The 13,043-nt window shown below is 42.0% G+C and overlaps 1 protein-coding gene across 2 annotated transcripts in view; it reads left to right on the top strand.

Moving 5' to 3' along the window:
• The window catches only part of nck1b (NCK adaptor protein 1b), a 30,148-nt gene that overhangs the window by 12,338 nt on the left and 4,767 nt on the right, over positions 1-13,043 (top strand). The window contains exons 2-3 of one of the 2 annotated variants that reach the window (XM_074622435.1): positions 352-399; positions 1,684-1,924. In XM_074622435.1, coding sequence (XP_074478536.1) covers positions 1,699-1,924 — 226 coding nt within the window. In that variant the 5' untranslated portion in view covers positions 352-399; positions 1,684-1,698. Of the gene's footprint in view, positions 1-351; positions 400-1,683; positions 1,925-5,636; positions 5,797-13,043 lie in introns of those variants that run through there. The other variant, XM_074622437.1, reaches the window with a different exon arrangement.

Below are 13,043 nucleotides of genomic sequence, written 5' to 3'. Positions count from 1 at the left end.
TTATGTTATATATTGTATGTCTTACTGCAAATATTTGTACATATTTACTTATATTTCTCTACATATATTGTAGAATTATGTACATAATTTACATGTTACATACTCCTTTATTTTTATTTTCTTAAATTTCTTTATGTATATATATATATATATATAAGAGCAACTGTAACCCCGGGGATCAATAAAGTATTTCTGATTAGTACGGTGCTACATGGACTGTGTGGCCTTCAAGTCACTCAAACAGAAATACAGATACAAGTTTTTTAGTATTATTAAGATCTCTCTGGGCACATTTTGAGAAGAGTTGATTTGTAATTCTCCTGCATTTTCTCTGTTCTTTTCTTTTCTTAGGTCTACAGAGAAGTAGCCCTTGAAGTTCTCAGCTTTGATGCAGTACAGGTACAGCCGTCTTTATTAAAACACATTTTCTAAATTTACTTTTGGTGTGTCTCTTCGCTAATCATTGTGTCTGGAGCAAATAGCCCAGCTGGTGAATGAAATGTGTATGAAGACTGGGCAGATAGAGAGGAAACCGATTCTTTTGGTCCATAGATGAGATATGTCGGTTTCAGGGCTCTCGACTAACTTTTTTCGGAACTGTCCCGAAATACAAGCTAAGCCTTCCCGAAATGAATGCAGACCATCCCAAATTTAAAATCTTTGTTTTCCTACATTATCATTAGTTAATCATTCAAAGAGATCTTTAACATAAATCAAACATCAAAAGTGGTTTATTTTTGTTCATAAATTTATAAATTATCCAAAACTTTATTTTTAAAAGTTTTTTTTTTAAGTTTTTTATTTATAATTTGCATGTTTTTTTTTATTTTGATGTTAACAATGCAGCTAAGTTAAATTAAAATATTTTGTATATGTAAAAAGTAGCATTTGGCCAAAAAATACGATTTTGCATATGGGCACCTAAAAAGTTAGAACCGGCCCTGCTAGCTGGAGTTGCTGCACAAGATGATCCTGTCACGGATGGAGAGATCTCACTTCAGCCTTATTACCCCGAGGGGACGAAGAGGACTAAGTAAATAAGTTAAGGTTAACATTAGTAACATGATTTGAGCTGTTGCAGAGTTTCGACTCCTCATAGTTAACGTAACGTCATCATCAGCTCTCTCACTGTAAATGCAAACGTCAGCTGGTGACTCGTTAGCGATGCGTTAACTGTAAACGTTACCGTTAACATCAAACTGGTAACGTTAATACTAGTAAGCTTTCCTTATTGACTTGGCAATAATTCCCTCTTGCCGCTGCAGATATCGTGCGGTCAAAGGTATGTAAACGGTGTGTGCTGTGTGCAGGACGGATTGGATCGGGCACTGACAGTGTGTGTGCATGTGTGTGTTTATGTTGTCAAGGAGATTTAATAATAACGGTGTGCTGCACAAAAAACCTGCAGTCATTTTCATCGCTGTCCATTCTAATGTAACAGGTATTTTTCTTTCAACTCTCGTCCCAAATTCGTCCCAATACACTTTTAAGATAATTTCCTAGTTTATGTATTTAAATGCATGTTGACACTGCAAAAGAAGAAGAGAAAAGTTCAGCATTGCTCACCACCTCTGCTTACTAATTTCCTAGGGGAAACCCTGTATTGCTTTTAATACAACAGAAATTAGGTAGAAATTGAGGCTGACTGTATCACTTTAACATTTGATTCATTTCCTCCTCCAGTGTACCGGGTGCAAGATGACGGAAGAGGTGATTGTCATCGCCAAGTTCGACTACATGGCCCAGCAGGACCAGGAGCTGGACATCAAGAAAAACGAGCGCCTCTGGCTCCTCGACGACTCCAAGTCCTGGTGGAGGGTTCGTAATGCCACCAACAAAACAGGCTTTGTGCCGTCCAACTATGTGGAGAGGAAAAACAGCGCCAGGAAAGCTTCTATTGTCAAGAATCTCAAAGACACACTCGGTAAAACACATTTGTATTTGTTTCGTCTTCTTTGCAAGTGTTGAATTCAGCTCGTGATAGTTTGATAAGCGCTGGCCAGATATTGTGCTTAAGTTTACACTCTCCAAAGTCTGTTTACTTTTTATTTTAGGAGCTCACACGATTCCAGTAAACCTGTGTTTGCACTATAAACATTTATATATCTTCACATCTTTTTGATAGAGACTGACTCGCTTTGTGTTTCATACACAGTTGTTGTTGTTCAGCCTAAATGGAGTAGCATCAGAGAGCGTCTTTTATCTAGGCCAGCTCTACATCAGTTTGTTTTCGACCACATGGTTGTGGTATCTAATGTACTTTACTGTATACAGAAACAGCTTTCACAGGAAGGTGGTCGCAGGCTGATGTGTTATTGGTTGAAAAGCTGAGAGCTACTTTCTTCTCACAGCACACTTAGACTGAAGCTTTAGTGTCTGTTGGGTTGTCTATACTGTAGTCGTGTCTAATGTAATGTGGCGTCTTTCCATTTCATCTTGAAGCGTTTGCACAGGTAAGGCAGTTTTACATTTCTTTGATTCCAAATGTTTTTTGGAGGTTAGAATTTTTTTGTTTCATAACTGTGGCACAAAATAGAAAATGTTTTGTTTTACCTTGTCAAATCCATATATCTCCCGCCCTTTTATGATGATCAGAATTGATACGCCACAGGTGTCGTCTGCTCTGTCAACACTGCAGTAATATTTCTGGGCACTGCCATGTGCCAGGAGCCTTGTTCTGCCGTGAGCAAGCCAAATGTGACTGTGTATGTAAGCCAAGGTTACCATTTGTTTCAGCTTAATTCTCCTTGATGACAGGCATTCATGGTAATTTCGGATACACGCTTTGACCACTGGCATCCAGATAGCCTGGTATTGGTTTTGCCGATGATTTAGCGTTTTGCTCTTATTTCACTTATGTGTTGTACAAGATGTGAAGGTCTTGTCTTTAGTTGCTGATGCTTTTCACATTGAAATCTCATCAAGGCATCAGTGTCTCATTTAACACCGTGATGGGATGTGCGTCGGTGTTGTTCGACCATGTTTGTTTGGGCCGGATCTCACTAGATTGGGTTTAAGGTTGTACATCAGCATTTGCTACAGGAACTTAAAGGCACACTTAAACAGGCCTGTGTGATATTGACAGTAAATTGGGTTTTTATAAAAGGCTACTTAGTTGTTTTTGTGATATTAATGCAGTGCTTTTTACTCATTATCAGTTGTAGTTTATTAATATGTTTGTGAAGCTGAAAGCCGAAGCCACGACCTGCTGTTTATGTGCCCATTTGACAAAAACATAACCACACTTGCCAAAAAGAGGTAGCCTTATCTCCTTTGCTCATTGATGTGGTGATGATGACGAACCCCTGCGTAGGGTGACCCCTTGCGAGGAAACCCGCGTGCCCAAAAGTGGCTTTTCCGTGCACAGAGAGACTGAAAGAATAGGGGGTGTTGTGGCTGATTACTTCTAACCAGAAGCGTGTCATCAACTTGTAACTGTATCGCATTCTGCAGTGTTTGCAAAACACTTTATCTGTTGGACATGTGAAGTGTGTCTTCCTGTTAGCTGCTGCACAGTGTGGTTTTTCTTTATAATGTATGTGCAAGTGTTGTGGTGAGAGGATACTGGTGAAAGGCAGCACTGTGTGCTGAAATATGCTGATGAAAAATAGTTTAAGAACAGGAAGAGACCTTTTTATATATATATATACAGCTCATATATATATATAGCTTTTGGTTTGTACAGTCATTTTCTTGATAACTAGAGATGACTCGATGTCCGTAACTTTGAGTATGTACCAATACCAATCCGATACTGTCTTTTTCCCTCTCTTAAACAACCACGTTAAATAAATCGAATAACTTTAGTTACTTTGCAGATTCAGGTTATTAATACAAAATATAATGAACTAATAAATGATGATGTATTATTATAGATTTAACTACCCAGCAATATATAAAGTCATTGACATGGCCTCCACATTTACCAGCTGCAACATCAAAGTGATGAACACTTTAATGCATCAATAATTAGAATACAATAATATATATATATTATTCTGCATAATGAGTACTTTTACTTTTGGTACTTTAAGTATATGTTGATGCTAATACTTCTGTACTTTTACTTTGAATGCAGGATTTTTACTTGTAGCTGGTATTTTACACTGTAGTATTACTACTTTTACTTAAGTAGAGATCTGAGTTTTTCTTCCATCTCTGTATGTTAATATTAGTTTATTGAAATATTAAAAGGGTTTCCTTTCACTCACATGTACACAATTTTCAGATACAGTTAATGCAGTGTAGTACGTTTACTGTTTACCTCTCCATCATCTACTGCTGTCTGTCTGTCTGTCTGTCTGTCTGTCTGTCTCTCTCCAAAGAGTTTTCACCTCTAGTAAACCTTTTTAGTTTGTTTTGGAGCGTTGCCGTAACGTAATGTTATGCAACGTGAGGTTTGTAAAATAAAATAAAACGGCAGCTACAATCATGAAGAAGACAAAACACTCTGCCATTTCTCCTCTTCTGTTCTCGCTGTAAGTCACTCAGCGCTGACCGTCAGACCCCCGCCGCACACTGAGTTGGTTTAGAGACCCGCTTTTACGTTGACAGTCGGCTCTGTAACCAACACTATCGCACGCTCACACACTCCTTTTTCTGTCGGGGCTTTTTATGACTGTTCTATTTGTTACTGTTTGACTCAAGCATATACTGTAGATTGTTTGACTGCCCAGTCAGTTTTGCCCTTAAATGTGTAGGTATATTTGTCTGTTATGTGTAGTGTGTATGCATGAGTGTGTGGGGGTATGTTTTGTCATGCACCACAGCCATGAGCCTCCCAACAACCTCCCACCTGTCACTACATCATTGATCAAATGACCTCAGGTGAACAGCTGCACGACACACACACACACACACACACACAGGCCGAGGTCTCACTCACACATAAACCCAATAAAACACAAAACTAATGTAAAACACAAGTTAAGGCAAATCTGAGCCTCGTTAAACACTAATACAATCATAGAAAGCTTGTAAATACCTCACCTTCATTTGTCCTTTTTTATGATCTATAAGTAGATTTAAGACATTTTAACAAGACGTTTGTCGGCGCTTGTGTTTTTCTCGTCCATGTGTGGGAGAAGCAGCTTGATGACTACACTTTCATATGATATGTGGGAGGAAAAATGTATCTCTTTTCTTTTTTCTCTCTCTTTTTTTTTTTTTTTTTAAACAAGCCCGTTGCTGGGTGTGGAGTGGTGTCATCGTTTGAAAGAATGCGCGAGGGTATGATCCGTCTGCGGATGGCTGTGTTTTCTGGTGCGTGTGTGTGTGTTTGAGGACTCATGTTTCCTGGGTTTGTTGTAAAGTTATGAGTGTGTCTCTACAAACAACTGCAGCCATGTGACACTGAGCACTCACTGACTCACTCAGCTGTTGCAGCAGATCCTCACTGAGTGTATGTTTGAGATTGCTACCCTCTTAGAAACATCACTCTGCTGCTTCATGTTGATGAAACAGACCCTTCACTTCCCCTATATCTCCCTTCTTGTATCTCTTTTTCTTTCTCTGAGTCAGAGCTTCAACCCCCTCCCTCTCTTGCTTCTTCCCCTTTCCATGAGGCCTCTGTACTCTGCCTTCCAGAGCTAGACTGGAGGCCTCTCCATCCCGCTCTCTCATTGGCTAAGACCGACCACATGGTCACGGAGTGGGCCGCCCTGCTCCGCTATCCGCCCCAGCTCTCTGGGTGTTCACATGGAATAACTCTACAGCTGCAGTGGGAAGAGAGCAGGGGCCGGGAAAGAGAGAGCGAGCCCAAAATGGACATGGCTAACCTATTCAAACATTTCTTTCGTGAGTTTTTTTTTTTTTTTGTTTTGTTTAACTTTCCTCGTCTTCTGTCGCTCCTTGTTTGCTTGTCTTTACAAGTGGTGTTTGAGAGCTTTTGTCTGAACTTTGAGCGGTTCCTTTTTCTCTGTGCAGGAGCGGTTGTCAGGCTTTTTTCTTCTTTCATCATTACCCTTTCTGATTTTTCTCTGTGGTTGTTTGGGCTTCAGGTCAGCCAAATGAATGTGTCATATTTAGAGCAGGCGGTGGAAAGTGATTTCTGTGCTAACATGTTGTGCTGGCAGAGAGAAGGGGTGTCTTAACAGCTTTTTTAGAGGCTGTGTCTGTGTGCGAGCGGCTGCAGAGACTGGGTGGATATGCTTTTGAGAAGCCGTCTTGCTGAGTCGAAGCCTGTAATTGCCTCAGCGATCCTTCTCTGTCTCTTTTCTTTTAAACACACACACACACACAGTAATCCTACTCCATTTTTCTAGCGTTTGTCCTAGTGAGTGGGCTGCAACTCAGTGGATTACATTATCATGCTTGAAGACCCCCCTCTCTACCCTGTTTAGGAATATCTCAAGACATAGCCAAAGTCTGTTTTCTTTTATGCTAGCCTCAGGGCGAGCTCATTTCTGGGAGGGTCCCCCCCCCCACACCCTTTACCCGTCCACCCCACCGCCAGTCATGAGCTACAGTTGAAGGGACGCGGGGTGCTCGTGTAGAACACTGTAGTCATTGTACTGAGAAGAGCGAGGGGTCTCCGCTGATTGATGGGACCCGAGCTCCCATCTCCCGCACCTCGCCCGGTTATCAGAGGAATGTCATTACCCCGGCAGCTCCGTGGGCCGTGGATACTTTACAGCCACGCTGACACACTTTTTCAAAAAGCGCTGGCGCACACCCATGCTGTAATCTCACCTTGTAACTGTTGAGTGGTATCTCCTGTCTCTGCCTATCTCCCCTACTTGTGTGTGCTGCTTGTAAAGAATCCAGAGAGTGTAAAGGGCTGAGAGGGAACACAGAGATGAGCTAACAAACCCTTTTGCTTGTGTAAACTGAGAGCTGTAGTCTCCTCTCTCTCTCTCTCTCGTTCCCCTCCCTCTGTTTTCCTGTTTCTCAGCCTCCCCAGCGAGCGGAAACTCTAATTTGAGCCACATTTCTCCCTGAGCGTTGGAGGAGTGCGGGCCAGAGAGGAAGTGAGAAGTTAGAAGGAAGTTGAATCATTGTGAGGGGTCTTGTCTGTTTGACTTTCTGGCAGTCACCCGTCCCTCACTCCCTCTTTCCAACTCCCGCTTCTTTTCTCCCAAACCGCCGTTCACTGCTCCCCAGACCAGCAAAGCAAAAGACATAATCATAATTAAGAGATTGGCTGGAGTGTTGTCAACGTCACTTAGGCCTTAAGATGTTTTTCTCTCGTGAAGCTGTCCACTCATCTTTGTTTTCCTGTGTCTTCTGCCATTAAGAGTTGCTTAACAGGAAGTGAGCAGTGGTTTGGGCTTGCTGAAGACTATGAAGCGCTGTAAACAAGAGAGCAGTGGAAACGTCTACAGCCCAGCTCTCCTCGTCTATTGAGCCTAATGGTTGACTAATGGATTAGTCGATCGACAGAATATTAATCGGCAACTATTTTGATAATAGAATAATCATTTGTTGGTTCTAGCTGTTCAAATGTGAGGATTTGATGCTGTTTTCTATTGTATATAATAGTAAACTTTGGGTTTTGGAATGTTTGTTGTACAAAACAAGACATTTGAAGACGTCACCTTGGATCGCGGGGAATTCTAAAAGACACTTTTCACAATTTTGACATTTTATAGACAAAACAATTCATAGATTAATCAATAATAATCAATAATAAAATTGACCATTAGTTGCAGCCTCAGTACAGAATGTCAGTAAATAGCAAACAACGTCCATCACAAGTTCCCAAAATGTCTTGTTTTGTCCAAGCAACAGTCCAAAACAGTCCAGAGATATTCGGTTTACTATCATAAATTAACGAGAGAACCTTAACATTTTCCCACTTGACAAGCTGGAACCAGTCAATTTTGCCATTTTGCTAAAAAAAGAAACAGCTTTTAATCGATTTATCAAATAATTGTAGATTAATATTCGGCTTTGTTTCAGCCCTGACGCTTATTTCCTGATTTCTGAATGGTTTTGGGTGGTTGCCTGAGAGTAATAACCTCCTGTTAAGAGCTGAATTAGGTTGTGTTGGGTTTGGCACTATTCATCCCGTCATTGTTTTAAGTCCATGGCATGAGTATAGCTGGCTATTGAGCCTCAATACTTTTCTGTTATTGAATGAAATGTAGCACCGCAAAATGTCAGGAAGTGAAAGCTGGCGTTGTGGGTCTGGTCAGTTTCGTAGTCTTGTTTACTTCTTTTTTTGATCGGTTAAATCAAAGTTTGCCATGTCTGGCTTGTGTTTAGACAATATTTAAAAACTCTGGCTTCTTTAGAGAAATGGTTTTGTAGTAAAAACACATCAATACATGTTACAGTTAAGTGTCATGTTGGCCCATGTATCATCCCTACTAGTCACTAGACGGATCTGTGAAGGGGCCACAAAGGCTAATGCTTATCTTTATCGTTTAGCTTCCTTGCAGTGGCCCCTGCTTCCCACAAATAGATGTTATTTTTCATTATTCAGTGCAGGAGAACAATCAGTGTCATGACATCTGTTGCTTCACCGGTGTAGCAAAATGATAGTCATACAAAGTTAAGGAAATCTTTTTGTATTGGTACGGAAGTGAGGGCAACCCAAGGTATTATATTCTTTAAATCTGGGTCACCAGAGTAGAGGTTAAAAAAAAAAAAAAAAAAATAGGTCAAGTGAATATAAGTTTGAGAGTGACGTTTTTACAGATGTTGCTGCGGTGATGCAAAGGTACACAATAGCCAGACTTGATTGTACAACCGGTAGGATTTCAGAAAGACAGTTAATAAATACAACCGCCTTGTTTTCCTCTCAGGAAGGGTTCTACTTGGCAAAGCCCCCGATCGTAATGCTGCTCCGTCCAGAGCTGTAAAAACCAAATGGGAGCTCCATCCCTCCCTCTGCTCCATCACAGAGACTCACGGCCGCCTTGCTTTTGATGTCTCCGACGGCTGAAGTTGAAAGAGCTTTGCATGTTTCCTGTGCAGCTATCAGTCAGCCATGTTAGCAGCCTCGATTGAAGCTGTAGTCTTAAAAGGGCACCCCAAACCATCCCCATTGAAGAGTACGCCAAAACTCGCTCTTGTGTGCGCTCCCTTTAGTTAGCTTGACTCACTCTTTTCTGACTGCACACGGTGTCATTACATTTAATGTGTAAGTCTCATACCAGACCATATGGCTGAGGGTTGCTGCGTTGCGTAGCATCTCTGTTGAATGCGAGTGACACATGTTGTCGGAGTTTAAATTGCCATGGACACACAGGAGATAGACATTAGGATGTGATAGGGATTTGCCAGTGTTGTACTTATCTGATTACCAGCAAATTTAAAATGTTTTTGGCTCTAAAATATTTCATTTTGTGAGCATTTCACTGCTGCTGACCCAGTGATCATGTTCTGTTCAAATCCGGGGATGTTCAGACACTGTCAGACAGCCTGACGCGGGGTGTTGTCGTCCACAGAGGAAGAGCCCTGGAATGGAGGGAAGCCGAGAGGTCGAAAGGGCCCTGGCAGACAATGGCCAGCCAGCCAGCGTAGGGAGGCCAGAGTTAAAAAATAAAACTACTTCCTGTCTGTCACTTGGTTAGCCAAACAAGCACCCCGCCACTTTCTTCTCCTCCTGCTGCTTCACCTCATCTGTAAACAAAAAAGTGAAGTTTTCGTAGGGGTTCTAACATATGAGTGTTAAAGTCTGTTGTCATTGTTGCGCAGTGATTTAGTGCCATCTGACGCAACATGACTTCCTTCCTCCGCATCCTTCTCTCTGGAAATGCACAGGAAAAAGCATCTGACGTCGAAACAGAAAAGTTTCCAGTGCACGGTTTCTTTTCTCTTTCTCTTGAAGACCTGTCCCAAGCAGTAGCAGAGCAGTAGCAGAGTAGTGGCATGGCTTGTGGGTTTCGGGGGAAGCGCTCAGCTACCACATCTGCAAAGTTCATGCAGTTGGCAGTATTGAGGGTTGATTTCAGGTGGAGAGATGAAGTTTGGGCACTGAGAAGGAGGACTGTGCTTTCCTCGGGGGTGTTTGTGTTTTGTTTTGTTGTTGTGCAGGACCCTTTACATGATGCAGTATTTGGGCAGAAAATCGGCACATTCTATTAGTTATTAAATACATATTTACTGTTTAATAAATCCTACTCGTCCTCACGTGTCTGGCAGGTCTGGAAAGCACTGTGAACTGTCCCATAATTAAAGATTCACAGCTTCAGACAGGACTCATAGTTGTTGTGACGGACACATCGTTGGTTGTTATTAGGACTGAAGTGCTTGACCTCAGACTGCTCAGTCATTGTAACTGTAACTTGTATACCATATGCAGGGTTTTGGGTAGCCTAGACTTGAGCATGTACATCCCAATGAAGAAGGAAACCATATATATGCTAATATTACATTATAAATATTTCACTAAATTCAGATAGTTCTTTCTATTAATGTTAAGATGATGGTTTTCTGTCCCCGACCAGTCTTAAGTTGTTTTTGAATTAGACACACACAGTTTTTCTCCATGCTTCTTTAGATATAGTTTGTCATTTTACTCTCATTACTCCGTGTGCTTTGCTCCCCATGCACCAGATAACTCCTCCTCTCTTCTTGTTTGCAGTCAAATGTGTTTCCCACAAACATTCAGCCTCTGCCAGAATGCCCACTGGACATGCCTGGTAGAGGTCAACATATTTAAAGGTCCAAAGATCAGCTTCATTAAACTCACAAACCTTTTGGGCTGTAGTCAACCAAAGAACATCTGCACTAAATCACACAACTAAATCAGCCAAAGTGCACTGAGTGTGCTCTACCTGGTAGCCTGCATGATTTATAAATAAACATAAAATAGATATTTGTTGTGGGGTTGGGTGATAGGTAAAGATTTTCCAACCGGCAGTTGACCCTTCGTTACGTCCCGTCCCTTGAACGCATCATCCAGCTTCGGCCAGGGTCCGAAAGCTCCATAGACTGTAATGTAATCGTTTCAGATTTTCTTAATTTTCAGGCTGGTTTTGTGGATTTCGAGCTGGTCATGGTTTAACGTTGTGCCGGGGGCACGTGTAATAGTGATACTCGTAACCTGGAGAGGTTGGAAGGAGATATAGGTTTCCAAAACATTATGTTTCAACGTAAAAACCTTTGGAGTAACATTAGCAGAGTGCATAGCACGTCATTAACTAGTATTAGCACTATGCTACGGCAGCAGCTGAAGGTGTATTTGATGTATACAGATGCTTCTTTTGCTTTGTAATGATTCTAACAGTGCATAAAGACCTACCTGGCTTTACAGGAACAGTGTTGTTACTGAATTTGATTGTCTTCTGTCTCCATCGCCGGGTGATGGTGGTTCACTTTTACACTGTGATCTGTAGGCTTAAGCTTCTATCTTTATCTTTCTAACCTGTTTTTGCTGCTGAATCAGTTTCACATCCTGATACATCCTCCAAACACATATTGTAGATCCTTCTGACTGCTTCTCTCTGAAATCACTTTTTTTCTCTCCAAAAATTAGATAATATTTATGCAGGGAGTGCTGTTAGTGACCGTGTGGGCTCTATGGTAGAGTGGCAGCGTGGGCAGGGCTTAGCGAAGGGTCAATTGCTGATATATTCACGCAGGTGTGTGTGTGTGTGTGTGTATGTACGTGCGGCGTACCCACCTCCCACTCCTGAAGGTGTCAGTCCTACAAACAAAATCGGTTGTCGCCAGCTGCTCTAAAGCCGAAGTTCTACCTTCCGTGTCTGCGACGGATCCGTGTAACGTAAATTCATAATCAGAACTACTATGCGTCCTTGGTGTCCACAGCGCTCCGTGTACTCATCCGTTCAGGAGTATAAATGAGCCTTAAGCAGTATCATGCTGTGTCTGTGTGTGTGGTGTGAAAGCCTGGTAAGATAAGAGCGTCTGCTAACTTGTAAAAGGAATCACAAACTCACAGTTGTCCTTCGCTGCCACAGGAGTGAATTAACCCACAGCAGCAGGACAGATGGGCCCTCAGAGGAGCAGATGCCCTCAATAACCCCTCATTTTCTCTCCGCATCATCCACCTCTTGCTGCACAGGCAAATCATAACTTCCCTTTTATTACCTCGGCTTAGATTGACCATGTAGTCTAATGCAGTGGTCCTGAGCTCTGTGCTTTTTTAATGCAAAGTGTTCGTGTGAGTGTAGCAGGAAGCAGCAAATAAAATCCGTGACAGGGACGCTGATAAGGGCTGTGTTACCTGGCCAGAGAGATAAAACATAAGCTCTCAGTTGTCTCTGTTCTCAGCTGGAGCTAAAAGATAGTTTATTTATGCAGGGTTGACCCCTAACCTTTGTTTGGAGCTAACTAGGTCATTTCCAACTGTGCACCGAGCACATCCTGGGGCTCGCACCTGCACGAACATGTTCTTCTTCCTAAACATGTGATATTGTAGCTGTAGATTCTGTATATCATTGAAGAGGAGCGAGCCGTTTGTGTTGGTAATCCAGGTTTTGTGGCCTTCTCTAAATTGTCTATTTCATCTTTATGAATGTTTTGTTCTCGTCCTTTTTGCAGTTCTCCCTTTTGAGTTATTAAGACTTGCTCGGTGGCGTAAGTAGACCTAACCTCCACGTACAGACATCAGCTCTTAACACCCTGCCTGGAGTCTGTAGTTATCTACAGTGGTGTGACTAATAACAGGGTCTACCTGGAAGCAATTTGACGTCGGGCTCTCGGCACTACCATGAAATTTGTCTGCGCTCCTTGAGTCACGGACACTCTTCAGTACCAGTTCATCTGCGGTAAAGCAGATTCAGTATGGCGTTGTGACAAATTAGTCACGTTCCTTCGCTCAGAAAACAAACACACACGCCATCCTCCCGGCGCTGTCCCGGAGACTACACCCTACCTTCCTATATAATTTCACCCAGCTGACTTTTGATTATGCAAGCAATGGCCTTGCAAACGTAATCAGAAATAGAGTCACTACTTTGCTTTTGCTCTCTGTGTCTGGTATTAATGTCTGTCTCTGCTTTGGTCTGGTTTGCCTACATCATCAGTTGGGCTGTAGATCTGTAATGATAACAGTAATGTTATATTAGCTTTGCAAGAACTGCTAGCTGTTAGACGGTGCTGTGTTGGCGCTTTTGCCATTTTTGTACTGA

This window comes from Sebastes fasciatus, chromosome 21 (assembly GCF_043250625.1).
Source record: "Sebastes fasciatus isolate fSebFas1 chromosome 21, fSebFas1.pri, whole genome shotgun sequence".
NCBI lineage: Eukaryota > Metazoa > Chordata > Actinopteri > Perciformes > Sebastidae > Sebastes > Sebastes fasciatus.
The sequence above is the reverse complement of the archived record's forward strand: the minus strand, read 5'-3'. Positions and strand labels throughout refer to the sequence as shown.